A 27,165-nucleotide genomic window follows, 5' to 3' on the forward strand; every position below is an offset into this window, starting at 1 on the left:
CATCGCCATTGGAGCCTTCCTTGAAGACTATGATCGGTAATTATCACCCTGTTTGTCCATCTTTGTGTTGTCTCTGAATCTCTATTTTTCTTAGGACTATATGTATGTTTTATGAGTTTATTATCTTGTATGTGTGTCTATATTTTTCTGGAATAAATTTTAATTGTTTTTACTTAATTAGTGTCCCTGGTAATTTTAAGCAATAATTTCTGAACGTGTATCCTGTACACATAGATTCAAAGATCCTTTTTAAGCCAGGTGCCCACCTGTCAATTCCCCAACCTTATTTTGAGGGCATTTTGGCTTACACTGGATGGGAAACCACTTGAATGCTATATATGCCAACTTGATGATGTCAACACAGAAAGGGGCTATTTGGGGGTGGGGCTTCCCCTGTTGGCTGGAGGTAGATTGAAGCTTCCAAAAACTGGGGGAAAACCCACCCGGATTGGTCTGGCAACCCTAATTTTAAAAAACCTGTTTTAGCAGCAGCTGCCACCACAATATAAGGCATGGGTGGCCAACGGCTGGGGCTGATGGAAGTTGTAGGCAAAAAACCTCTGGAGAGCTACCGTTGGCCACCCCTGATATAAGGGTCTTCATTATATGAAAGATTTTAAAAAACAAAACAAAAAGGCATCCTGTTAAACAGAGCTTCTGCCTGAAACATTACTATTAGAGTTATGCCTGACTTCTTGCCAGCCATTTGGTGGCTCACCTCTTATGGCAACCCTGCGTCAGAATTCCAAAGGTGCCAACAGGCTCCGACACACAGAATATGTGTGACATGATATGACATGTGCGGGGTGACATGATAGAGGTTTACAAGATAATGCATGGGATGGAGAAAGTAGAGAAAGAAGTACTTTTCTCCCTTTCTCACAATACAAGAACTCGTGGGCATTCGATGAAATTGCTGAGCAGAAAGGTTAAAACGGATAAAAGGAAGTACTTCTTCACCCAAAGGGTGATTAACATGTGGAATTCACTGCCACAGGAGGTGGTGGCGGCCACAAGTATAGCCACCTTCAAGAAGGGTTTAGATAAATATATGGAGCACAGGTCCATCAGTGGCTATTAGCCACAGTGTATGTGTGTATATAAATTTTTTTGCCACTGTGTGACACAGAGTGTTGGACTTGATGGGCCGTTGGCCTGATCCAACTTGGCTTCTCTTATGTTCTTATGTTCTTAATAGCCCTGCTGGAGTAGACCAGTGGTCTATGCAGTCCAAGATCATGTTTTACAGAGCAAGCAACCAATTGCCTTGGAGGACCAACAAACAGGGCATAGAGGCATTGAGTTGACACTGCCTCCTAGCTCAGAGGTTTACTGCCTTTGCATGTGGATGTTCCCTTTAGGTTGTAGCCATTGGGTAGTAGTCATTGATGGACGTTTCCACCACGAATCTATCCAACTACTTATGCTTATGTCATCACTTTGTCCTTTTCCCAAGTGTCAACATCAAACAGTATTCCAAATAAGGGCATTACAAGATTGACCATTTTATTTGCAGAATCTTTCCTAATATTCTCCAGCATGGAGTTTACATTTTTTTTTTTTCACCACTGCCACACCAAGCAACATATTCATTGAGTGATCCACTATAAGCCTAAGATTTCTTTCAGTTTCAGTATCACCCAGTTTGGATCTCATTACTGTATATTTAGAGCTAGGATTTTTTGTTGTTGTAATGTGCATCACCTTCCATACATCAGCACTAAGCTTCATTTGCCATACTGTTGCCCTCTTAACAAGGAAGGGCCTTCCTACTTGTTTTTATTTACAATCCTACTTGTTTTTCACCATCCTGAATGGATTAATATCATCTGGAAACTTGGACACTTTACTGCTCACCCCCCCCCCCAAATTCCAAATAATTTACAAACAGATTAAATAGCACCAGTCAGTGGGACCCCGCTGCTCACTTCTTACCATTGTGGGAAGTGTCCAATTTTTAATCATTAAGAGGACCTGTGCTGCTATCCCATGACTGCTAAGCTTCCTCAGGATTCTTTGGTGAGGTATCTTGCCAAAAGTCTTTTTAAAGTCCAAGAATATAATGTCTACTGGTTCAGCCTTATTCACATGCTTGTTAACTTTCTGAAAGAATTCCAAAAGGTTGGTGAGGCAGGACTTCCTTATAAAGAAGCCATGCTGATAAACTATGCTGGTTCTGAATATCTATAATTACAACTTCTACTAATTTACCTGGGACAGATGTTAGGTTAACTGGCCTGTAATTTCCTGAATCTCCCCTGAACTCCTTTTTTAAAATAGGTGTGGCATACATTTGCTACTTTCCAATCCTCTTGCATTTTAATGACAATTTACTGTATACTGGCCAGTAGATCAACACTTGAGTTGCTTAACAACCCTTCGCAGTATGCGGTCTAGATACCTGGGTTCACTATAATTAATTACAAAGTGGCTTGCTTACTTACAAAATTCATTACAAAACTCACCTCAATTTTACTCCATTCTTCAGGTAACCTCCCCCCCCCAAAAAAACCCAATGTTTCTGGCATGAGTACATCCACAGACATAAAGAATTAATTCAATTTCTCTATTTGTCCATCTTCCTTAAGCAATCCTTTCATTCCGTTATTATCGGAAGGCCCAACAGCCTCCCTAGCCAGTTTCCTGTTTCTGATACAGTATCTTTATTTTGGTGCTTTTTTAATTTAGCAAGTAGCTTGATGTGGAATATTTTGGACTCATCTTGCGCTGAACTTCTGCTCCAACGCTGTTATAAATCTCTCTCATCTGAGTTCAGATAGAAACAGCAGGTTAGTTACAACTGCTACTTTATTTTCATCTGTATATTCTTTAGCCTCCTGGGGAGAACCAAGGACTTTACTGTCTTTGAGTCATTTTAATATATTTATTTTCACGCAAAAGAGTATAGAAATAGTGTCTTCTATAATGCAATGCGAAACTTAATTTCTGAAGTATTAATTGGTATTCTTTGCTACATCTAGGAAAGTTTGAAATCTGTTGCTTGGTTCTTGTGATGGTTTTCCAGTAATCTTGCATATCCATAGACTCTATGAAATTCTATACACCCTTGCTTTTAGGAATTGCAGCTGTAAATTATTTATGTTAACATTTGCATTTTATGGGGCACACATTCAAGGTTAGATGCACATCCCAATTCTTAAACCTCTGATCAGCTTCCACGACTGTTTCTGTCAAGCTGCTGATACCTTTATTCCCACTGGAAAAGTATAGAAAGGACAGAAGGTGAATTCAAGATAATTGTCTGCATCAGTGGACCTCCAATATCTACATTAGAAAGCTGCCAGATTATTTTAGCATACCTTGCCATGTCCATTAATGCATAGTAGTTCCATTCTAGAGCAATACGGGGTGGTGTTAGAAGTGCAGGTATAATTACTTGCATTTATTAAGCATTCAGCAGAAGGCAGAGTCTAATTAGTAATCAGAGCTGTCAAAACCAACTAAAATGCAGCATCAAAGAAGAACTGACTGTGCATACAAAATATGAAGCATGTGTATCAAGTTTATTTGTGGGGAAGGAAGGAAAGAAAAGCTGTATACATAAAATATTGTCATGTTTATGTTTAATGTAAGTATTATATTGTGGAGGAAGGGTTTAAACTGCTGTTAGATCAAGATACACGATGAAGCATCTATTTTGTAATGTGAAAACAAAGGAAAGCAAACCACTTTGTAATTAATTATAGTGAACCCAGGTATTTCTTGATTCCCATGTGCTCTAGAATGTAATGCTACAGTATTTGAAGATTTCATTTAAAGCCAAGAGGCCAGGTGTCATTGCTGCTGTGGCCTGCTGAGTTGTACTAAATTAATCACAGTTGAAAATGAAGATGTAACTAAACAGATACACAACAGCACTTTCCAACACACGTATTTCTCCAGGGTGACATTTACATATCAATGAACATGTAGATTAAGAACAAAAGAGAAGCCATATTGGATCAGGCCAATGGCCCATCCAGTCACACAGTGGCCAAAAATCTAGGTGCCATCAGGAGCTTCACCAGTGGGGCCAGGGCACTAGAAGCCCTCCCACTGTCACCCCCTTAAGCATCAAGAATACAGAGCATCACTTCCCCCAGACAGAGAGTTCCATCTGGCTAATAGCCACTGATTGACCTCTGCTCCATATGTTTCTCCAGTTCCCTCTTGAAGTTGTCTATGCTTGTAGCAGCCACCACCTCCTGTAAGGTTGCCAATCCCCAGCTGGGGGTATGGGATCCCCCAGTTTGGAGGCCCTCACCCTGCTTCAGGGTCATCAGAAAGCAGGGTGGGGGAGAGAAATGTCTGCTGGGCACTACATTATACTCTATGACAGGGGTGGCCAAACTGCTGCTCAGGAGTCACATATGGCTCTTTCACATATATTGTGTGGCTCTCGAAGCTCCCCCCGCTGCATTGGCCAGCTTGGAGAAGGCATTTGTCTCTTTAAATCACTTCTCCAAGCCAAGCCAGTTTGCCACTTGGACAATGAATTTAAAGTTGTTTTCTTTCCACCTCTCTCTCCCTCTCCTCCCTTCCCCATCTATTTTCCTTCCTTCCCTCCTTCCTTGTGACTCTCAAATATCTGACATTCATGTCTTGAGGCTCTCAAACACTTGACATTTATTCTTTGTGGCTCTTACGTTAAGCAACTTTGGCCACCCCTGCTCTATGGAAACTGATTTCCATAGAGTATAATTGAGAATTGATCTCTGGATATCTGGGGCTCTGTGGGGGCTGTTTTTTGAGGTAGAGGCACCACATTTTCAGCATAGCATCCAGTGCCTCTCCTCATAACACCCCTCCCACAGTTTCAAAAAGATTGGACCAGGGGTTCTAATGCTATGAGTCCCCAAAGAAGGTGCCCCTATCCTTCATTATTCCAAATGGAAGGTGTGTGGTCCCTTTAAATGTGATGGCCAAAACTCACTCTGGAATTCAGTTGTGCTTGTCACACCCTTGCTCCTGGCTCCACCCCCAATGTCTCCTGGTTCCACCCCCAAAGTCCCCAGATATTTCTTGAGTCAGACCTGGTAACCCTAACCTCCTATGTCAGTGGATTCCACACTTTTGGGGTGAAGAAGTACTTCCTTTTGTCCATTCTAACCTGACTGCTTGCAATTTCACTGAGTGCCTTCCCACAAGTTCTTGTATTGTGAGAAAGGGAGAAAAGTACTTCTTTCTCTACCTTCTCTATCCCATGCATAATCTTGTAAACCTCTATCATGTCACCCCTCAGTCGATGTTTCTCCAAGATAAAGAGCCCCAAATGCTTTAACCTTTTTTCATAGGGAAAGTGTCCCAACCCTTTAATCATTCTAATTGCCCATTTCTAATGCTATAATATCTTTTTTGAGATGTGGTGACCAGAATAGTACACAGTACTCCAAACGAGGCTGCACCATCAATTTATACAGGGGCATTATGATACTGGCTGATTTGTTTTCAGTTCCCTTCCTAATAATACCCAGCAAACCATTGGCTTTTTTTTATTGCAGTTGCACACTGTCTCGACATTTTCAGTGAGTTATCTACCATGACTCCAAGATCTCTCTTGGTCAGTCTCTGCCAGTTTGGGCCCCATCAGGGCTTTTTTGTAGCAGGAACTCTTTTGCATATTAGGCCACACGCCCCTGATGTAGCCAATCCTCCAAGAGCTTACAAACAGATAGGAGCCCTGCAAACTCTTGGAGGATTGGCCACATTGGGGTGCATGGCCTAATATGCAATGGAGTTCCTGCTACAAAAAAAGCCCTGGGTCCCATCAACGTGTATTTCTAGTTAGGATTTTTGACCCCAATGTGCATTACTTTGCACTTGGCCTGTTGAACCTCATTTGCCACACTAATGACCACTCACCCAGCTTCAACAGATCTCTTTGGAGTGCCTCACAATTCTCCCTGATTCTCATCACCCTGAACAATTTCGTATCATCTGCAAATTTAGCCACTTCATTGCTTACTTCCAGCTCCAAATAATTAATGAACAAGTTAAAAAGAATCAGACTCAGTACAGTAGTATAGATTCAGTGCTATATTAATGTGTCAATTCACTGGATTATGAGATTTGCACCACTTGTGGCCCACAGTGTATCATGGCCTGTAAAGGGCATAACAATCGCAACCTCTTTGTTTTTGCAGTCCAAAGTGGAAGAGACAGGCAAAATGAGAGGTGGACTGTTTGCTGTCTTGATTGAGTTTGCTACTGGGTTAGATAAAGAAACTAAATATTTGTTAAAAATCAAACACTAGCATGAATGTGAATCACCTTTATTTCAAATTGCCCCATGTATTTTAATTGAACTTAAGAGTTACTAACATTCTCTAGGTTCAGGCAGATATATTAAGTTTTGCTTCCATGGAGCAATCCATACGCCAAACTGAGTTTCAGCTCCAATATTTACTTTGTGATACAGGAATAGTCATCATGTATGTCAGGTAAATAATGTGCATTATATATATATGACCTCATTGTTGTACATTGTTGTACATTGCTCATTGTTGCACATTGCTGATTCAGTGGTATGTGAAGCCTCTTGATTCTATATCCAGCCCTCTGCTGAGTTCTATTTTTGTCTGCATTAATTCTGTTCTCTGTGAGGCTGAATGGTGTCATGTTCTTTTTTTCTGGTGCTTTGCTGTAAGATTTTCCAGCATTCCCAGTGTTAATGTAAGGTGGTCACTGGTCAATTTGTTAAAGTCTGCTTGATTTTCTCTGTGTGAAAACCAGATTTTAGTGAGAATTTGTATACTGTGTCTGATTGCAGAATAACAGATGATGGCTTGTTTGTGTTTCAAATTCAAATGTACACACAATGAACACAATGAATTTTGCAGTATGTGTGTTCCTCTAGACACACACTCATGGATTTAAATGTGGAAGGGAGCATTGACTTTTGAAAGCTTATACCCTGAAAATGTTGTTGGTCTCTAAGGACTCAAATCAAGCTGATTTTTACCAAACATTGACTCAGCCAATGATTTCCACAAAGAATGGTGTAAACTGAAGAAGAAAGTTTTATTTTATTCTGGGTTTTTTAAAATGTTATTATCTATTTATTTATTTCATATATACCCCACCTTTTTCCATCATTCTCCTCGCTTTCATTTTATCCTTACAACAGCCTTGTGATGTAGGCTAGGCTAAGGGTATGTGAGTGGCTCAGGATCACCCAGAAAGCTTCCATGGCATTCAAACATGCATCTCCCAGATCCTAGCCCAACTAGTGCTATAAGCCATCCTAAGCCACGAGGAAAGGAAGGATATAATTCTAATAAATATAAATAAATAAATTGTGTATATTGCCTGAAAGACGAGCAAGAGGCAAGTTGTTATGCCTGCCTCTGGTAAGGAGCCAATATGAAGATAAAGTGTCTCCCACATGCCAGCTTTGTCCTGATATTTCAACAAAAAATGCAAGCTAGTGACCAATTTACTAAGAAATATATAGAAACCAGTCCAAATGTCCAAAACATATACATTCAAGTCCCAAAGTAGTGTGGTGACAAGCCAATCGATTAAGTACTTGTTTCTTTCCAGTCTTCATCAGACCTGGGACCAATATTGATTCAATTATATAGATTCTTTACATAATTTTTTTTTAAAAAGGGGACGCAGAGCGTCTCCAGCAGCAATTTCACATTGGCTACAGCTCAGTATAAGCCTTATACTCCATTATACCCTGTGGAGACCAGTTTCCATAGAGTAAAATGGAAAATCAATCTGTGGATATCTGGGGTTCTGTTTTTTGAGATAGATGCACTAAATTTTCAGCATAGCATCCATTGCCTCTCCTCAAAACACCCCCCAAGTTTCAAAAAGATTGGACCAGGAGATCCAATTTTATGAGCTCCAAAAAGGTGCCCCTATCCATTATTTCCAAATGGAGGGAAGACATTTAAAAGTTGTACGGCCCCTTTAAATATGATGGTCAGAACTTCCTTCAGAATTCAGTCATGTTTTTCACACCCTTGCTCCTGGCTCCACCTCCAAAGTCTTCAGCTATTTCTCGAGCTGGGCCTGGCAACCCTACCAGGATCCAATGCTGTCTGAAAGCTTCTAGATCTATTCTGAAAATGGGTGAGAAGTCCATATAAAGCAGTCTTGGATGTCCTTAGGCTGTACTATAAACATCTCTCTTTCCCAGAGATCTCTATAATAATGAGGGGGATTCCAGAGTGCACTTTTCTTGGCATATTGCTTTACAGCATACAAGTTGAGGTCTAATTTGACTTGGGAACATTAAGAGTTTTTAAACATCTCCCTGTTTCAGGGAAATGACCACTTAACTCAAGCTGAAATTAATTAATGGGACTTTCAATAGCACTCATACAATATGTGGAATCAATCCAACATTCAATGCATCATATTTCTTATGCAGAGATTTTTAATTGTGGATAAAATGGTGTAATAGTCAAATCTGGCAACAAGAGAAAAGTATAGGTTATACTAGTTTTTGAATTCCTTGCTGATTTACACCTCCAGTCTTTTGAATCTTGCACAAGAAATGTGTTCAGCTTTCAGGTATGAACTTGAAAGTGCTTAAATTTTATTTGTATATACAGCACATTTCGATCTTACATCCCAGAGAAAATATTTTCTTTTTCTTCAGCTTAAAAAAAAAAATCTCTTGTTCCCACCACAGACAGCATTAAAACTCGCACTGAATTTGAGAAAGCAGTGTGTCTGTTCTTCTACAGAGATTTGCACTGCATGGGTGTTCTCTTTTATAACTGAGATCCAAGGCCCATCCAAAGGTTGCTTAACTTCTTTAATGATTCATCTTTTTGATAATACGGAGAATTGGCTCCTGTTCTTTGGCAGAAAATATACCATTTGAGAAGCCCCCTTTCCCTCTCCCTCCTGCCTTGTTCCTGAAAGTAAAACAAAAACAATAAAAAAAATCAGTTGAGGAAATACATGCTTGGACTGAGAACTGAAGCAACTGATACTTTACTAGTTATTTTCATTGCATCTTTCACAGGGAGGAGGGAAGGGAAAAGGGGAGCAGACGTCTTCAAGATTTCCAGATCTATTTTTCCGTTAAGGGCTAGTAGTGTGTTGGTGTGAGTCTTTCCTCTCTGCTTTTCCCACAGTCAGTAAGACTTATCTGACAATGAAGTTAGTGTCAGCTGTCCAAAACTAACTAGGAGATATGTTCCTTTCACCAGTACTATTGCTTATCACTGACACCCTCTAAGTTTTTTCAACTGTAGTTAATTTACAGGCACACTAGGCCAGAGTGTTTGGTTTTCTTCCTGTTATAACTCTGGTTTGCTCCAAGGATAAACTTGGTCCACAAGGAGCCTGAAATGAAAAGCAATAGTGTGCTACTTAAACACTAAGGATCCATGCAGACGTTGGATGGTGCTAAGAACCACTGTTGATTTATAATTCAGATCTCTCAACTGTGCTGCAGCATCAAGGCACTCATATTTTCCAGTCTGCTGAGAATGAGATGTTGTCATCTGCCTTTAAAAACACAAAAATATTAGCAACACAACAAAGCCCCTGTGTCACAAAAGTGCAGTGAAAAATAATACTGAGTTTCTGGACTGAAACTTTGGGTACTTTTGCAAGTTCATTCATTCATTTATGAGTGCATTTATTTAGCCCAGTTAGTCCACACAAGACTTGGTGGTGGTGATGTCAGTGAATTCTAAATGACAAAGAAAGACTTGCACATACTTCATCAAAGAGCAAGAGTAATTTTAGAGTTTTTGCAGAGCAAACATTTTTGGCCCATTACTACTTGAATCTTTTCCTCCGATATATTCCTCAACAATATAAAAAGCACTATTAACTTTGTACCACTTGGCATTCCAAACCCCACCAGCTATATGTAGCTCTGCTTACCGTACCTCATTCCTCGTCTGAAGAAGTGTGTATGCACATGAAAACTTATGTTCTGAATAAAACTAAGTTGGTCTTAAAGGTGCAATCGACTCCTATTTTGTTCTACTACTTCAGACCAACACGACTGTCTATTTGGATATAGCACTATGAATAATATGGGAGGCAGTCCTTCTTTTTGGGAACCACAGCTCAGTAAATTATGATGCTGAGAAATTTGCACCAAGCGTGTTTGGCAGGCAAAAATTCTGTTTTCAATAGTCACAACCAGACACGAGCTACACCTTGGATCTTGTGTATTGGCATTGTCTCTAATCAGGGTATTTGTTTTTAAAATATACTTCGTCTTCTTTGGGTTGCACTCACTACGCATTCGATTTTTAATTTTAAAATTATTAGCAACTAAATTAAAAACCCAAATGCTGGCAATTCAAATAGATCAGCAACCATTAACATTCCAGTATATGGACTGAAAAGTGTGAAATCCCATCAAGTTGCAGCTGACTTATGGAGACCCCATAGGGTTTTCAAGGCAAGTAATTAAGCAGAGGTGGATCACCATTGCCTTCCTCTGCAGAGTTGTCCTTGGGGGTTTCCCCTTCAAGTACTGACCCAGTTTGGCTTCTGAGATTTGACAAGACTGGGCTATACCATACCTTTCCAAATCCCATGGATTGGAATACCAAACTGATTTTTTCAGAAAAAAACACAAACACACTTTCTCAAACGCCACAATGTTGACACAGTCTTCAAGCCCACACAACAGATCCTGCACTCGGCCAAAGATATGAGAGATCCACTTTCAACCCCTGGAGTCTACAAAATACCCTGCTCCTGTGGTGCAGTCTACATTGGCACTACCCAACGCAGTATCAGCACCCGTCTCACCGAACACAAGAGACACTGTCACTTGTTCAGCCAGAAAAATCAGCTGTAGCTGAACATGCACTTCAAGAAGGAGACCACATCATCCACTTTGAAAGAACTGAAGTCCTTTCTACGGTCTCACATTATCATACCCGCCTGAACAGAGAAGCTATTGAGATTTACAAACACCAGCACAATTTTAACAGAAAGGAAGAATGCATTTTCATCCACCAATCTTGGTACCCAGCTCTGCAAAACACCCTACAGACTATAAATTGCAGAAAGTCACAGAACAACCAGCACATTCCACAGAACAATCAGCACAGTCAACAACCATCTTCCTTATCTTCACACCCCTTCCAACCCTCCCAGCAATTAACACAGAACAATGGTCACATTCAACAGCCAGTTTCCTTATCACTACCCTTCCAGGAAGCCCCACCAAACAATGGGCACATCCACAAACCAATTGCCCTTTCATCACACCCCCTCCAGCCTAGAAATAGCAGCTCTCCAGCAGCCCTGGCCCCACTCAATGCACAGCAGCCAAGAAGGTCAGAGCGCCTGCTCCGGCTGCAACGCCACTGAGGATGTTCTCCGCAGCTGAGAATGAAACGTCGGGAAGGAAAACTTTCTCCAGTAGAACACGGCACTTGAGCCCGAAAGATTCTACAAACCCTAATGATGTTACCAGCCGTGAAAACCTGAAATCTTTGATAACAAACACACTTTGTTTGCTCTTAATGCATGACTGAAATGTACGCTTTGCTCACTGTTTATTTAAATGGTTATCTGTAGAACAATGCACAGTGACAACAGGTCTGTGGGAGCACAAAATACAATTTCTATTGAGCGCTTCAAAAACACACATGCATGAAATGCTGTAGATTGCACTGTACTGTTTATATGCTGAAAAAGTAACCCACAAAATAGGTTCAAACTGCTTGTAAACAGCCAACCAGCTTGTCAAAAAATCAGCTCCCAGCTTGTTAATGGTGAACCAAAAATAAGCTGAACAAGAGCCTGTGAGTCATCTCATCTTAAAGAGGGCTAGATGTGCATTCTACGGCTAGAAAGTGAGAAGTATGCCAGACTAGATATTAGGATTTCCAGGTCCCCTTCCCAGTCCAGGAAGGGTATTTGAGGGGCATTCCAGGGGTGGGAGGGATGTCGCACAACATCCCAGTTTGGGAGAGGGGTTTCTCCCACTGGCTGGCTGGTCCATAGCAGGGAGAAGCCCCTGAAACTGGGGGATCCCCCACTGGAACCTGGGGGCCGGCAACCCTACAATATGGAGAGATCCAGGTTCAGATCTCCACTTGGCAATCTCTCTCTCTCTCTCTCTCTCTCTCTCTCTCTCAGGACTGGGTCTTCATGGGGGTTTTTTGGGGGGAGGGGGAATTAAAAAATGACACTCCCTAATGGGTCCGTTCTATCTTATGGACCCATAGAATAGAATGGACTTCATATCCAATCCCCTCCCCCCCGGAGCACCCATGGCAAACACCCCCTCTGCTCTCCTCTAGATCTGGCTCTGCCTGCCTCTGTCTGTCTGTCCGTCTGTCTATCTATCTATGTATAACTTGGGAAGTTGTGTGCTCTCCCCATTCTTCCTCACAGTGCTAGGGGAGAAACAGTCTATCACATTTTTATACTTCCTTCAAAGAGCTCAGGGATGGGTTCTATATAGAATGCAATATAATTTTTTTTCACAATACATTGTTGGTCTTCAGAAGTTTCATTCTAAACGAAACCTCAAGTTATGCTGAATATGTGAATTAAGATTTTAAACTTTTTTATCATACAAGCATATTAAAAGGTTCAGACACTATATGCAAAGTAAAGATGAGGTGAGAGGAGTAACTGTTATTCTGTCGCAGCAAAAAAACAACAGAGTCCTTTGGCACCCTGAAGAGTAAATGTATTACAAAATGAGGCCCACAGGCCAAATGTATTAAATGAGGTCCAGTCAAAATAGAATGTCAGTTCTTAAAAAGCAAAAATTATTTTCTCTAGTATGTTACATGCCAAATAAAAGCACTTTCAGTCCACTTACAATTCACTTTAGTTAGTGTTTGCAAGTGAGTTTTGCCATTTCACACAATAAAAACCAGTTGCAAAGTGCATCAAAAGTGGACTATTCAGCATGTATGAAAGCAGTGGTCCCCAACATTTTTGGCACCAGGGACCAGTTTTGTGGAAGGCAATTTTTCCACAGACTGGGGAGGGGGGGGATGGTTTCGGGATGATACAATTGTGCACTTTATTTTGGTGTAGTGGTTAAATGTCCGGACTTTATCTGGGAGAACCGGGTTTGATTCCCCACTCCTCCACTTGCAGCTGCTGGATTGGCCTTGGTTCAGCCATAGGTCTTGCAGAGCTGTCCTTGAAAGGGCAGCTTCTGTGAGAGCTCTCTCAGCTCCACCCACCTCACAGGGTGTCTGTTGTGGGGGAAGAAGATAAAGGAGATTGTGAGCTGCTCTGAGATTAGGAGATTAATATATTTGCTGCTTTTTTTGTCTTTCTATTTTGCCCCCCTCTTTTTGCTTCTGTATTCCCACATTATTCTTATCTCTTATACCTAAACTAAAAAAAAAAATGAAAAGGAGTGGAGAGCAGGATATAAACCCAATGACTTTGTCTTATTATTATTACTACATTGTAATATGTAATGAAATAATTATACAACTCACGGCCCAGTTGCCAACAGGCCACGGACCAGTACCAGTCCACAGCCCGGGGGTTGGGGACCCCTGTATGAAAGCACCCAGGTAAAGATAAAGGACATAGATTCTCTCAGCATTACTGGGGGCTATGCCAAATGATTTCCCAATATATCAGCCTGCACTTGACTTTTCTTCAGAAGCACTTATCTTCTAACTTCCATTCTCTAACATTTCTTTGTCCTTCCCATAGCTTGCCTGTCACATGAATAATATAGAGGCCTGAGACCCCAGAGAGCAGCTGCCAGTTTATAGTACCAACCTTCATGGACTAGGGGCCTGATTCACTCTAAGGCAGCATCATGCATTCATGCAGGTTCAATACATTTTCTTTTTCAGTAATCCCCCTGGCTCTCTACTTCAGTTAAAGAATATGTGGCTTAAAGAAAACTTTGTGACCAGTTGCACTTCTACCATGAAGCTGAGCATGCCATGAGTCAGGGTGAAGTGTTCTCTGCTACCTCTTAAAAACTGAGACTGGATTTGTTATTGCTGACTTGTTAATATAACACAGACATTGACATTTCCTGGTTACTGTAAACAGTAAAATGCTTTTAAAGTTAATGGAGTGCAGGTGGTGTTGGTCTTACTAAAATGTTCTCAGAGAACAAGATTTTTTGTTTTGTTTTATTGTGTTTTGTTTTGTTAGAACTGCAAAGTTCTCTATCCTATATCCAGAACAGCAGCTGGGATTTTAATGTGGAAGAAGCCAAAGTTGGACAGTTATATGAAGGAGTGGTGCAATTCTCACCTCATCCTATCATCTCTTACCCAATTTTCCACTTGGGGTTCTGTATTTATTTACCCAAGAGCTTGCACTTTTTCTTTCAATATCAGCCCTACAGGTAGAAGCTTCAGATCCATTCTGCTTCCTAGTAAAATGTACCAATGGGCAATTGCCACTCAACATTCTCTACTCAACATTCCAAACAGCTTTATAAATGAAAACACTTTTTCAGGGACTTGGATTCTACAGGGAGGTGCCTGTCTCATCTGGGACATGATATGACAGGACAGAGGGAAGGAAATGGTCTCTAAAGCATATATAGATGTGGACTTTAATGGCTGAAACTAGTATCCTGAATTGTGCTTCGAGGACAACAGAACATCAGTACAGACCTTGAAATATAGTATTGTAAGTCAAAATGCCCTCAAAACGAGGTTGGGGAATTATCAGGTGGGCACCTGGCTCAGGATCTTTTACTTGTGTATACAAGATTAACCGTCCACAAAAGTAATGCTTAAGAATATTGTGACTCGAATTAAGTAAAATCAGTTAAAATTTCTTAAGAAAAATATAGGCTTCCATGCAAGATAAAATACTCATAAAATCACACATTCAGTCCTAGGAAAGGTAGATAGATAGATAGATAGATAGATAGATAGATAGATAGATAGATAGATAGATAGATAGATAGATAGATAGACAGACAGACAGACAGACAGACAGACAGACAGACAGACAGACAGACAGACAGACACACACACACACACACGGGTAGACAAACAGGGTGATATTTACCTATCGTAGTCTTCAAGGAAGGCTCCAATGGCGATGAGCAAGGAAGTGGGAGAGGGGACCTGAAACTTGGCCTTAGAATCGGGGATGGATCTATGCAGCAGAATTGGGATACTGCTAGATGCACACCTGTGGGTAGCTAGTCCACAGATTATAAGGACTCTCTTGAGCCCTCGGGGAATGGGAGGTACGAGGGAGGAGAAAGGGGAGACTCTGCAGTGACCATAAGGGCTGAACTACTGCAGTAGCCAATAGGAAGTTCATTGGTGGCACCTAATTGGGTGCCTGCTCTTGACCAATGGACTGGCTAGGATCCTGGATACCTGAGTAAACTTTCAGGTTGAAATGAACCAGGGGGAGGCTCCAAAGTGACAGTTGGGGAGAATAATAGGAGTGATTACTGGGTGGGGTGTACTTAAGACTAAATATACTTATCTAAAAGGGTGACAATAGGGAGTCAAATCATGGCCTAGGTAACACCCAGTTTACACAAAGGAGCTTGGTTCTGGCTGAAGATGGTCTTCCTCTTCTTCTGTCTTCTTCTGGGCATCAGTCTTTGTCTAGAGTCCCGTTAAACAAAGAAAGTGGTGGTTGGACTATTAACCACTCCTGGGATGGGTAGGTTGCTGGTAGGCCAAAGGTGATATCTGGTGTGTACGTGAGCCGTCCACTTTGATGGAATGGAGTCGAGCCTGGTAGGAAGATGGCTGCGTGTGGTGTTTGCCCTCCACGGTGGATTCCATGGTCAGCGCTTCATAACCATTCACCTGGATAGCTCCTGGCGGCGCAGTCTCTTCCGCTCCATGGCTGGTATACGGAACGGCAGGAAACCGTCTGTTCTTCTGGTAGGCACTCTTGTACCAGTCTAGAGTGCTTTTGTGGCATTATGGCTGCTTGTACTACATAAGTCTCTTATGTTCCTGGATAGGTTTGCTCACACTCTCTGGCCAGACGTGTGTGAGTTACTTCTCCAGGTGCTCTGGCAACCCAGCTGGTAACTACGATGTTAAATAAGGGGCTTTTCCTCACAGTATAATAAGCTTATAATTATTATATTTGCTACACTTTCAAGAGAAATTCCAGGAAAACCAATTTCCAGTATTTTTATTTATTTATTTTATCTAGAAGCGTAATATACCCTAATTTACTGGGGGGGTTTTAAAAGGGGGACACCTGAAAACTTACAACTATAAGCCATAATTTTTAAAAATCATACTTCTGGGTTATTAAGTCATGGATTAAATTACTAAATAAATATGAAGGACAAACTGTAAAAAACAAATGCATACAACAAAACCTGAAGAGAGGGCTTAAATGAAAAACATCCTTGTTCCTCACTCATCTATTTCTTCACTCATCTTGGAGCCTTCAAGATGCGTTTCTAGAAACTTCCTCCCTAGATTTCGACTTTAAGCCATGTGAGCAATAAGAGCTGTGGGGTAAAGAAAGAAACAAAGAAGCTGCTCTGTTCAGACACCATGCAAAACCATGGCTCAGTTAGTGAGCCACTCCCCACTAATTGTGGTTGACAAATACATCAAATCAGAATTTGAAACCTTGACTTGAAGTTGACTTATTAACTGCAGCTAGTTTTAAATATGGCTTTGTGTGACATGCAAACACAGAAATCCCAGCTTAGTCTCTGATGCCACTACTTCCACAGTGCAATCCTGGATACCTGCTGCTTGCCATTTAAAAAAGAGCATGAATGTACTGAAACTAGTATTTGTTGCAGCACATTAATATTTGAAAGACTGTCTGCAAACTGAATCCCAGTTTTACAAACTAATTAAGGAAACCCTGGTTTCACGTTATGCCTGATCTGAGCCAATGTGATTGTAGCTGAACCTATTGATCTCAGACAATAATGGTGTCAATTTGGTCAGGCAGCTTTGACTTAACTGAATATCAAGACAGACTTCTTGCGGAGACAAGAAGAAGATTCTCAGGACCTGGTTTCTTAGGGAGAGATGGCCCAACTTGTGGGGCATCAGGTTGAACATTGTAAATTAGTCATATATGGTGGCCTATCAGACCAACTTGATAAACTTCCAGTTTATTTTAATCTACCTGTCTGAGACTGCAGGACCAAAGAGATTATTAGGTGCCTAGCAAGACATGGTATACAGCTGGTGGCCCAGATTCAGCTAGTATTTCTCAAGCTAAGCAGGCTGTTCTCTTTCTTTTGCCAGGATATTTGGAGGCAGAGAAGGGAGGCATCTTCACAGAAAGGCTGTGCAGATGGGTGATTCATGATAATTCTTTGGGTGACAACTGTATTCAGCTTCCCAAGAGGGAGAGAAAGGCAGAATAAGATTGTCTTCTCTGCAGCCCCAAAACAGTTACAACCTGAGCAAGAGTTCATAAAATTTTGCTTGAAAATGTTTCATTTGAGTTAGCTGTTCATTCTTTCAAGAACGTTGAACACATCAGCTTTGCAAACCACACTGTCAACTGTTAACACTGCAAAAGTACACAATAATATAATGAAAATGGCTACTCAAAATTCTGACTAGGTTGTGTTATTGCAGTGTCACCACAACAATGAATTTCTTCCAGACAATTTCGTTATCACTGAAGGACAGTTTCTCCATGCTCTGGCATCACCAGGCTTTTATAGACACAGTGTGCTGCATACAAAACAAAGGCATAATTTTAAACCCAGGAAACCTAGATATTTGTTTCTAAATCCCAGGAGACTTTAAGGTACTTGTTTACTTTGTGCATTGCTTTTTATCATCCACTAACTGGGATTGACGAGTGTAACTAGATTTCATAGAAAATTTTATTCCAAGGAGGTTTCAATTTATCATGAAATGTCAGATTTGTTTCCAATTTTGACCTGAACTCAGTCAGAAAAAAAGACATAGGAATAATTTCTTAGTGCAGAGTACAGAGAATGCTGTTATTTCTCGCCTGAAAAAGAATTATTTAGAGGACAGCCCTGAACAGGCCTACTCAGAATCCTGCTGGGGTCTATTTAGTGAGGCTTACTCCCAGGAAGTTGTTCTTTAGGACTGCACTGTTACAATCTAGGTTAGAAATACTGAAAACAAAACCTAATGATGGCATATGAGATTTACCACATGAGGCTGCATAGGATTGTGCAGAGTCATGGAACTTTTTAAAATGACCCAAGACCCAGCTCACTAATATGTAACATCTGAAGCAATCTGAATATGATGTGTTTAGAGAAAAGCAGACCAGCTTGGCTACCCTCTGAAACTTACTGCTTTCTATGGGGTGTGTGACAGTAAGGTATGGGTTAACAGAAAACCAAGGAAAACTGAAGGATGCATAGAGCTTGCGCCAGGTGACCTGAGGGTGGGGGCCAGAGTGCTCGGAACTCTCAGAGTGTGAGATTGTCAGCTAACGGCTGAGGAGAGGCAGTTAGTGTCTGACTGAGGCTGAAGAGAGTTAGTGCCTGACAGAGCCAGAGAAAGTTAGTGTCTGTCAGAGGCTGAGAGAGTTGGTCTTTGAGGGAGCTGAGACAGTAGCTAAAGAGAGTCTTTGTGAGAAGAAAAGCTGACTGCTAGCTCTATAAAAACAGCAAGGGGCTGTGTGTGACTAAAAGGAGAGTCACCGTGAAGACCTGAGCGGTCACAGACACTTATATACACGACTCTTAAGAACTAGAGAGGTGGTTGAGGGAATATATGTGGGTCTGGAAGTCTGAAGGGCTGGGAGTAGAGGCTCCAGTCGACTTGAAAGACTTGGCACATTACACCCAAGAGGCCAGCCTATACTAGTGGTGGAGAGTGTATTATTTATAAACTGTGAACCTGAGAGATCTAAGAGAAAGATAAGATATTATAAAGCCTGAAAATACTGAACAACGTGTTAACTGCATGAGATACTTTATAGCCCATGTAAATATCTCTCATACCCCAGTTTAAGACTTTGTGTTTAAAATAAATATCTGTGGTTTACGTTAAAGTTCTCTGGTGCCTATAATTTGGGAAAACTAACATAACTGCTGTGGTCCCCTACGAATTGTATTATACATCTGAAAGAAAGCAAAACCCCCCGAAGAGACTAGAACAGAGAAATCCATCATACCCACCCCTTGAGTTTTATATAGTCCTAAGGAAAAAGTTTTAAAGGAAGAACTGAGGAGAAAGAGGGGCTGGGGTAGCCATAAACAGCACATAGAAGCGATCCAGTGGGAGCGTGAGGCGGGTGATTTATGTTTTGTGATCAGGAGAGAGTGAGGATAGGATATAGGGCTTCTGTTTCTTTAATGAGAATCCAACAAGTTGCTCACTGGTAATATATGTGGCACCAGTTAGATTTGACTATGGGTCAAATTAGCAGACACAGGTCCAACCAATACCCTTTTGGAATAAAATTTGACCATTTAATAATGCTTGAGGGCTTGATCCTGATTAGATCCTTGGTGCAGCAGAACCAGGTGATCTGCATTGTGCAAGGGATTGGACTAGATTACTCTGGAGGTCCCTTCCAACTCTGTGATTCTTCAGTCTTGCTTCCCCGTGTGCTTTTTCATGTGCTTAAACAGCCCACCCACCACAGCTATTTCAGCACTTGAAAAGGTGTGGGGGTGAACAATCAACTGGACCCCCTGTGCTAAAAGTCCAGAAATTTTTAAATGGCCAGCTTTTTCTTTAAAATGGCCTGGGTGACCAAGGGTCAGACTTGGGGTCACTGTAATGTCTAGTCTGGCCTTCTACTGCAACAGGAATCTTTTAACCATTGCATATTAGTTGATAAAATAATGGTCACAGGTATACATATGAGGGCTCCGTTACTTGCACTGTGAGTGTGGCACCACTGAAACACAGGTTTTATCATTATCATCATCACTGTGCAGTGTAAGCACAGTGTACTGTGTCATCGTGACACCCAGCTGTATCTGCTATCAGACGGTCACCCAGAGACCACCCCACCAAATTTGGCCAGGGGTTCAGAGGCCATGGTTTGGTGGCTTCAACAAAGCAGGTTAAAACTGAATCCAACTAAGATGGTGGTTCTTTGGCTGGAGGGGGGGGGCGCCTTGGAATTGGGGTATAGATTACTCATTCTCAACAGGGTACCACTGATAGCTGTATAGTCTGTCAAAAGCTTGGGAGTGATCTTGGATGCCTCCTTGACTATGGAGGCCCAAGTCACACACATTGCTAGGCTGGCATATTTTCATCTGAACCAAGCTCAGCAATTGGCCCCTTTCCTGCCACACTCTGGCCCAGCCATGGTAATCTATGCAACAGTCACTTCCAGGTTGGATTACTGTAACTATGCTGGCTTGCCCTTAAAACTGACCTGGAAGCTCCAACTGATCCAGAATACAGCGGCACGAGTCCTGATAAGAACGTCATGGATTACATGTATACATCCAGAGCTGCGCCAGCTGCACTGGCTTCCAGTGGAATACCAAGTCAAGTTCAAGGTTTTGGTATTGACCTAGAAGGACTTGAGTGGCCAGGGACCAATGTAGCTACAGGACTGTTTTCTCCATTATGTCCCTGGGAGAGCATTACGCTCCATGGACAGCAATCTGCTGGTGGTTCCCAGCCCCACAGAAATCTGGCTGTCCTCAACCAGGGCCAAAGCCTTTTCAGTCCTGGCCCCAACCTAGTGGAACTCTCTGCCAAACACCATCAGGGCCCTGCAGGATATTCTGCAATTCCACAAGGCTTGTAAGACAGAGATGTTCCGCCAGGCTTTTGGTTGAGGACAGTGACGGTTACCCTCTTCTGCTCTCCACATTCATCTTGCCTTCTTCCCCCTGCCTGCACATTGGCTGGCAGTCTGCAATTGTAATGACAGGATTTCACCATCTGATTTTAGACTGTAAATAATTGTTATTTAATTGCTTATTTAGGCTTAATGTTTTTATCCCAGTTGTACAGCGCCCAGAGCCCTGCTACAGAATAAATGGGCAAGCCATAAGAAGTAGTAGTAGTAGTAATGCAGGGCTTTTTTGTAGCAGGAACTCCCTTGTATATTAGGCCACACACCCCTGATGAGCCAATCCTCCAAGAGCTTTCTCAGCTTGCTGGGGGGGGGGGGGAGTGTAGATGACTGGGGAAGGCAATGGCAAACCACCCCATTAAAAAAGTCTGCCGTAAAAACGTTGTGAAAGCAACATTACCCCAGAGTCGGAAACGACTGGTGCTTGCACAGAGGACTACCTTTACCTTTTACCGGCCGGTCTCAAATTTGCCCTTTTGGGGCAAAATTATAGAGAGGGCTGTGGCGTTGCAGTTACAGGCCTTTCTGGATGACACTTCCACCTTAGATCCGTGCCAGTCCGGCTTCCGCCCAGGCCACGGGACGGAGACAGTTTTGGTCGCCCTCGTGGATGACCTCCAGCAACATCTGGACCGAGGCGGCTCGGCGGTATTGCTGCTGTTAGACCTATCGGCCGCGTTCAATATGGTCGACCATCGGCTGCTGACCCGTCGCCTTGCCGATGCAGGAATTCGGGGGCTAGCCTTACAGTGGCTCTCCTCCTTCCTTGAAGGTCGGGGACAAAGGGTGGTGAGTGGAGGAGAGCTGTCCCAGAGACACCTACTTAACTGTGGAGTGCCTCAGGGGGCAGTTCTCTCCCCGATGTTGTTTAACATCTACATGCGCCCCTTTGCCCAGATTGCCCGGAGGTATGGGCTGGGTTGTCACCAGTATGCTGACAACACCTAGCTCTATCTATTGATGGACGGCCGGACTGACGATGTCCCTATAAATTTGGACCGGGCGTTGCAGGCCGTGGCGGGCTGGCTCAGGCTGAGTGGGCTAAAGCTGAACCCAGCGAAGACAGAGGTCCTTTGCGTGGGTTGCGGCGGGCCAGGAGGGGAGATCTCCCTACCAACTTTTGATGGTGCGTCACTGATACCAGTGTGCAGGGTCAGGAGCCTGGGAGTGCTACTGGAGCCTTCCTTGACAATGGAGGCCCAGATAGCTGCCACTGCCAAATCTGCCTTCTTCCATCTCAGGAGGGCGAGGCAGTTGGCCCCCTTCCTGGAACGTGGCGACCTGGCAACTGTGATCCATGCAACGGTCACCTCGAGGCTGGACTACTGTAATGCCCTCTACATGGGGCTGCCCTTGTACCGAACGCGGAAACTGCAGTTAGTGCAGAATGCAGCGGCCAGGCTGTTAGTGGGACTACCATGGTGGGAACACGTACAGCCTAGGCTGCGGGAGCTGTACTGGCTGCCGATTGTGTACTGAGTTCGTTATAAGGTGCTGGTTATTACCTTTAAAACCCTATATGGCCGAGGACCTGCCTACCTTAGGGACCGCCTCTCTCCATATGTTCCCCAGAGAGTGCTGAGATCTAGTTCCCAAAACCTACTACGAATCCCTGGACCAAGGGAGGCCAAATTGAAAGCAACAAGGGAGCAGGCCTTCTCCACAATGGCTCCCAAATGGTGGAACCAACTACCAGAGGAGGTGCGAGCCCTGCGAGACCTAAATCAATTCTGCAGGGCTTGCAAAACCACCCTCTGTCAACTCACATTTAAGATGGCACCCGAAGATGGCACCCGGAGATGACACCCGGAGATGACACCTAGCCATCCTATACACATTCTGAACTGTGGCACTTTAATTTATACTTGATAAAATTTTAATTGTTATTTAACTTGATCTGAATTGTATTTAACTATTTTAATTGTTTTTTAATGTATTGATGGATTTTAGTGTAATCATGGTGTAAACCATGTCATGTGAGCCGCCCTGAGCCCGCTTCGGCGGGGGAGGGCGGGATATAAGAATAAATTTATTATTATTATTATTAAGATCTTGGAGTATGTGATGAGAATGGCACAGAGAGATTTTTACTAGAGTAAAGGGCTTTTTAGGGATGTTTTACAGAAAGGGAAATGATAGAGGTGAATTGTTGCCAGTAATCTTTTGTCCACATTTATGCACTAAAACAATTACACAGAGTGCTCCGGTGAAACTTGCTGTGAGATTTCATGTATGCTACTTCCTCATAAAGGACTTGTAATAACCAGTGCTTTGACTGCAGAAACTTCATGGATTATTAATCAACATGTCAGTTATCACTAATGTTAAGTTGTATATTTTCAGTTATGCAAATTCTTATACTGGCTGTTAGTTTTATGAATTTTATATAGTTTGTATGAAAGCAAAACACACACAAAAGCAAAGGTTTTGGACAAATGGCATCTGGATTTTGAGCCATGTGTGAATGAACCAAGTGTTACAATATAATAGCAGAGAAAGCCTCTTGTATAGATTATCAGACCTTAACTCTTATCACTGTAATCCAAGATTTCTTGTTGTATTAGCTACAAATTAATAAATAAGCAACAAAGATGGCAAGAAAGCTTCTAAGTAAAGCATGTATTATACATGCCACTGGTTTCGAGGTATTGCCTCACAAATAAAAAGGCAGTTTTGCCCTTAGCTTCAGAGAAAACAAAACCCAGGCTCCATAAAATAAATAACATGAAAAAATCATTTTAAATTGCTGCAGAAATACCATCCAGTGTCAATTAACCTAGCCTTTAATTACTATGGAGATGAAGTTATTAAAATAATAAATAATTAGGACATGAAACCTCTTATGTCATTACTGGAACATTATATTTAGCAGGATTCTGCTCCAAAATACGGGAGACAGTTTAGGAACTTTTTTAAAATTCCAAATTTATTTTATTAAGAATAATCAAAACCTTTCTACTGATTCCCTTCTCTCAGAAAAAGATATATGCTTCCCCTCTTCTATCATGTATATTGTTGCATTTTCCACGAATCAGGGCTTGTGCCACTAAATAGATCAAAGGATGGTTCGTGGCTATATGGTGCTTCACCTCCAGATTCATATATTTACTTGAGCCAGAATCCTAAAAAGGATTGGTCATTAATAAAGAATCTATCATTTGGCTCAAAGAAGTCCTCTATTTAATTCTGTACTCAGTCTGAGTGTAAACAGATGCTGAAGAAAGTGTTTTAATAGTCTAGCACTATGGTGGCCAGTTGGCAGCCTGTGGACAGCATTTGCCTATGAGATTATTCTGTCCAGCCAGCAAAATCAGAGACTGTGGCAGAGGGCCCTTTGGCCATCAAAATCTCTTCTGTGGCAATCACTTAAATTTGATCCTCTTCTTTCTCCCTTCTGTTTTCACATAACTTTGAAAAACCTGAATCAAGCAGACCCACATTGAACACCTTTTTTTACACCGGTACTGGTCCAGTTTTCAGGTTACACAGGCATGAGAAAGCACTGCAATGTGAGGTCATCCATATTTCCAAATCTTCCAGAGTAACACAGGTAGAATATATGCCCCAGTGGTTCTCATGGGAAAACATAAAATTACCTTATACTAAGTCTGACTCTTGATCTGTCATTGTCAATATTGTCTGCTGTGATTGGCACTGGCTCCAGTCAACATCTTTAGCATCACCTACTACTTGATGCTTTGAACTGAAGATGTCAGAGATAACCTGGGACCTTCTGTATGTCTAGTAGATGCTGTACCAATGACACACAGCCCTTCTCTGTCTTTCGTTGGTGTTAGTGGCTGAGATGGAAGAGGAGTGCTGGTTGTGTTCCTTTCATCATTCCCTGTGATATCTGACATTGGCTCTTCTGTTAGTTTGATGATGAGCTAATTTCTCACTAGTTGATGGTTCCTATTCTTACACATTCTTTTAAAGAAAGACTCTTTGGAATTCACTGTCTTTAACAGAACACTTGGACATGATCAGGGCTTTTTTTGTAGAAAAAGCCCAGCAGGAACTCATTTGCATATTAGGCCACACCCCTGATGCCAAGCCAGCCGGAACTGCGTTCCTGTTCAAAAAAAAGTCCTGGACATGAATGATCCTGTTTTTAAAGAAGATAAGGGTGACTAGATGAGAAAGAATACACACACAGGCACATAGGTATGCATATCGTGTGTATCCCCCCCCCATATATTCTGGAGCTATGCAATTATTGTAAAACTACTCAGAATTTCTCTTGGCACTGTGTGTGTGTGTGTGTGGCTGAAAAGATGCCATCTTCAAAATGAACTTGCATTTTAGCATGGAGACTTTGGAGTGTTGTGTAAAATGCCAAAACCTCTTTTAGGGCCAGATGTTTCCAAACAAACACATCCTCTGGCGTCCTGAACTTTATTGCAGTCTTTCAGGTCTCTCTTGCGGTCCAAGTTTCGCCCTATGGGCATTCTATCTGACCTTCTCTGGCTCTTGGTATCTCTGTTGCTGCCGCTTCCCGCTGTTCCTTCCAGTCCTCAATTAAAAGCAAAAAAAGCTCTGGGTCTGGCATGGCAGGCAAGTTCCCCTCCGAGGTTATAGGCAGTGTCCCGCCTGGCTTCTCAAGCAGCAGCCCTCCGGCTTCACTCCTCGCCTGCGCACGTGGCCCTTGTTGAGGGCCGGCTCCCCGCCCGAAGCCGAGGCTGAGCGCAGCAGAGTCCCCCGCGCGGAAATGCCTGGCGGAGGAGCGCGCCTGGGAGCCCCAGCGGTGACCCTCTCGGCGGGGGCGGTTTCAGCAAGGCAACTTGGAAGGAGGCGACCGGAGACTTTCGCTCTCCCCTCCGGGGGCGGAGGCAGCAGAGGGCCGGGGGAGAAGAAGCGCTTTTGCACAAGCGCGGCTCCAGGGCTCCGGACGGCCCCTGCCGCCTGGAGGGAGAGCACCGGGCCCGCGCGGCGGTTCGGGCAGCGGTCGGGCTCCCCTTGCGGCTGAGCGTCTCCGGGGCGCTGGTGCGGCGAGAGGTGCTGTCGCTGAGGAGCCCGCGAGCCCGGCGCCGGCGGAGGCATGCGAAGGGGGCGCCGCTAGGATGAGCTGCAAGCGCCGGTCTGCCAAGCCCCAGCTGAGGAGGTCCTTCAGCGAGCAGCTCCGGGACTCCACCGCCAAAGCCTGGGATTTGCTCTGGAAAAACGTCCGGGAGAGGCGGCTGGCAGGTCAGTCAGGCAGAGTCACCACCACCCTTTCCCCGACCCCGCTCCTCCCTCCCACCCTCCCTCCCTCCCTCGCCCGGGGAAGCCCCGAGGCTTGGCGGGCAGGCAGGCGGCGGGGGCTTTCCCTACAGTGGCCAGTTCGGCGCTGCCGAGGGGCAGCAGGGCGCAGTAAGGTCATTGGGCCTCCTCCACAGTCGGCGCTGCGGGAAGGCTTTGCTCTCAGGCGCGCCGGTTTTTCAATTTCCCGCTCCTGTCAGTTCGCAAGCGCTGGCTAAGAGCCTTTCTGCTCTCCGTCAGAAGTCAAGCCCTGGAAGTCTTGGGGTTGGCTCGCTGGCGTCTTGGGCCGCTGACCTTGACCACAGCAGTGTCCTGGGGCCATCCATGGGAGAAAGCCTGCAGGATGTATTGAAGGGCGTTATCAAGGGGAGGCTGGCTTGCCCAGTGGCAAATAGAGTCCAGGGCGTTGTTAAATCCAAAGCATGTCAGAGGTTTACTTTACCATTATATTCCTATTGCCAGGAGACTGTAATTTGAATTTTCAGCCTCAGGCACCAATATTTCTTGGGCTGTCTCTGGCCTTTGAGCGGAGCCATTAAGATCCACACATTTAAAAGTGACTTTGCAAGGTTCATTGAGGACCTTGTCCATAAAGAGCACCAGGAGCTGTATGCAATAAAGCAGATTGGCTCTGTATTTGCTAAAATAGTCCTGTGTGCTTGATTGGACTGAAAGGGCCATTTCTCTGGATAGGACATCTCATTTTCTCCTGAGGGTACCGTTTTGTGAAACTGCGCCTTTACATTTGCCTGCATTACTAGGACTGTAGGCCACACATAACTAGAGTTTATATGCATCCTACAGCTATTTCTGCATTCCCAATTTACATGGATGTATATTTTGTTGAAATTAATGGATGTTGTCAATGAGACAACAGGGCCATTTCCTGCCCTGGTTTCAATGCTGTTGGGAGGCAGGTTTTTGCCTGCTATCCTGCAGCATCATGGTACATTTGTGCATCTCCCCGGGATTCCTTGGTTTTTCACTGATAGTTCTCAAAACCTGCTTTGCTGTGAAGTTTTGGGGAAGTGCCATAAAGCTTAGATAACTGCCCTGCAGATGGAAAAGTTCAGATTTTCCCACTCATATGGCAGCTGTTTTTCCTGAGTTATCCCCATAGTGGGCATTTCCTCTTCCCGTGACCAGTTTTTAAAAGTTATTATTGGCAATAGAATTATTGTTATATTGATATAATATTATAACAATCTGTATACCAGGTTCACTAAATCCCCAGTTTTCAATTTCTTTTTA

The 27,165-nt window shown here is 43.1% G+C and overlaps 2 protein-coding genes across 3 annotated transcripts in view; both read left to right on the forward strand.

The window, feature by feature from the left end:
• LOC132569120 (uncharacterized) overlaps nucleotides 1-25,068 on the forward strand; it is a 143,907-nt gene extending 118,839 nt beyond the window's left edge. The window contains exon 4 of the mRNA XM_060235300.1: nucleotides 25,028-25,068. Within this exon, the coding sequence (XP_060091283.1) occupies nucleotides 25,028-25,068 (41 nt within the window). The remainder of the gene's footprint in view (nucleotides 1-25,027) is intronic.
• Nucleotides 25,069-25,707: 639 nt separating this feature from the next.
• STARD13 (StAR related lipid transfer domain containing 13) overlaps nucleotides 25,708-27,165 on the forward strand; it is a 212,975-nt gene continuing 211,517 nt past the window's right edge. For both annotated transcript variants that reach the window (XM_060234706.1, XM_060234710.1), the window contains exon 1: nucleotides 25,708-25,860. In XM_060234706.1, the coding sequence (XP_060090689.1) occupies nucleotides 25,737-25,860 (124 nt within the window). In that variant the 5' untranslated portion in view covers nucleotides 25,708-25,736. The remainder of the gene's footprint in view (nucleotides 25,861-27,165) is intronic.

Source organism: Heteronotia binoei, chromosome 3, assembly GCF_032191835.1.
Source record: "Heteronotia binoei isolate CCM8104 ecotype False Entrance Well chromosome 3, APGP_CSIRO_Hbin_v1, whole genome shotgun sequence".
NCBI classification, from domain to species: Eukaryota; Metazoa; Chordata; class Lepidosauria; order Squamata; family Gekkonidae; genus Heteronotia; species Heteronotia binoei.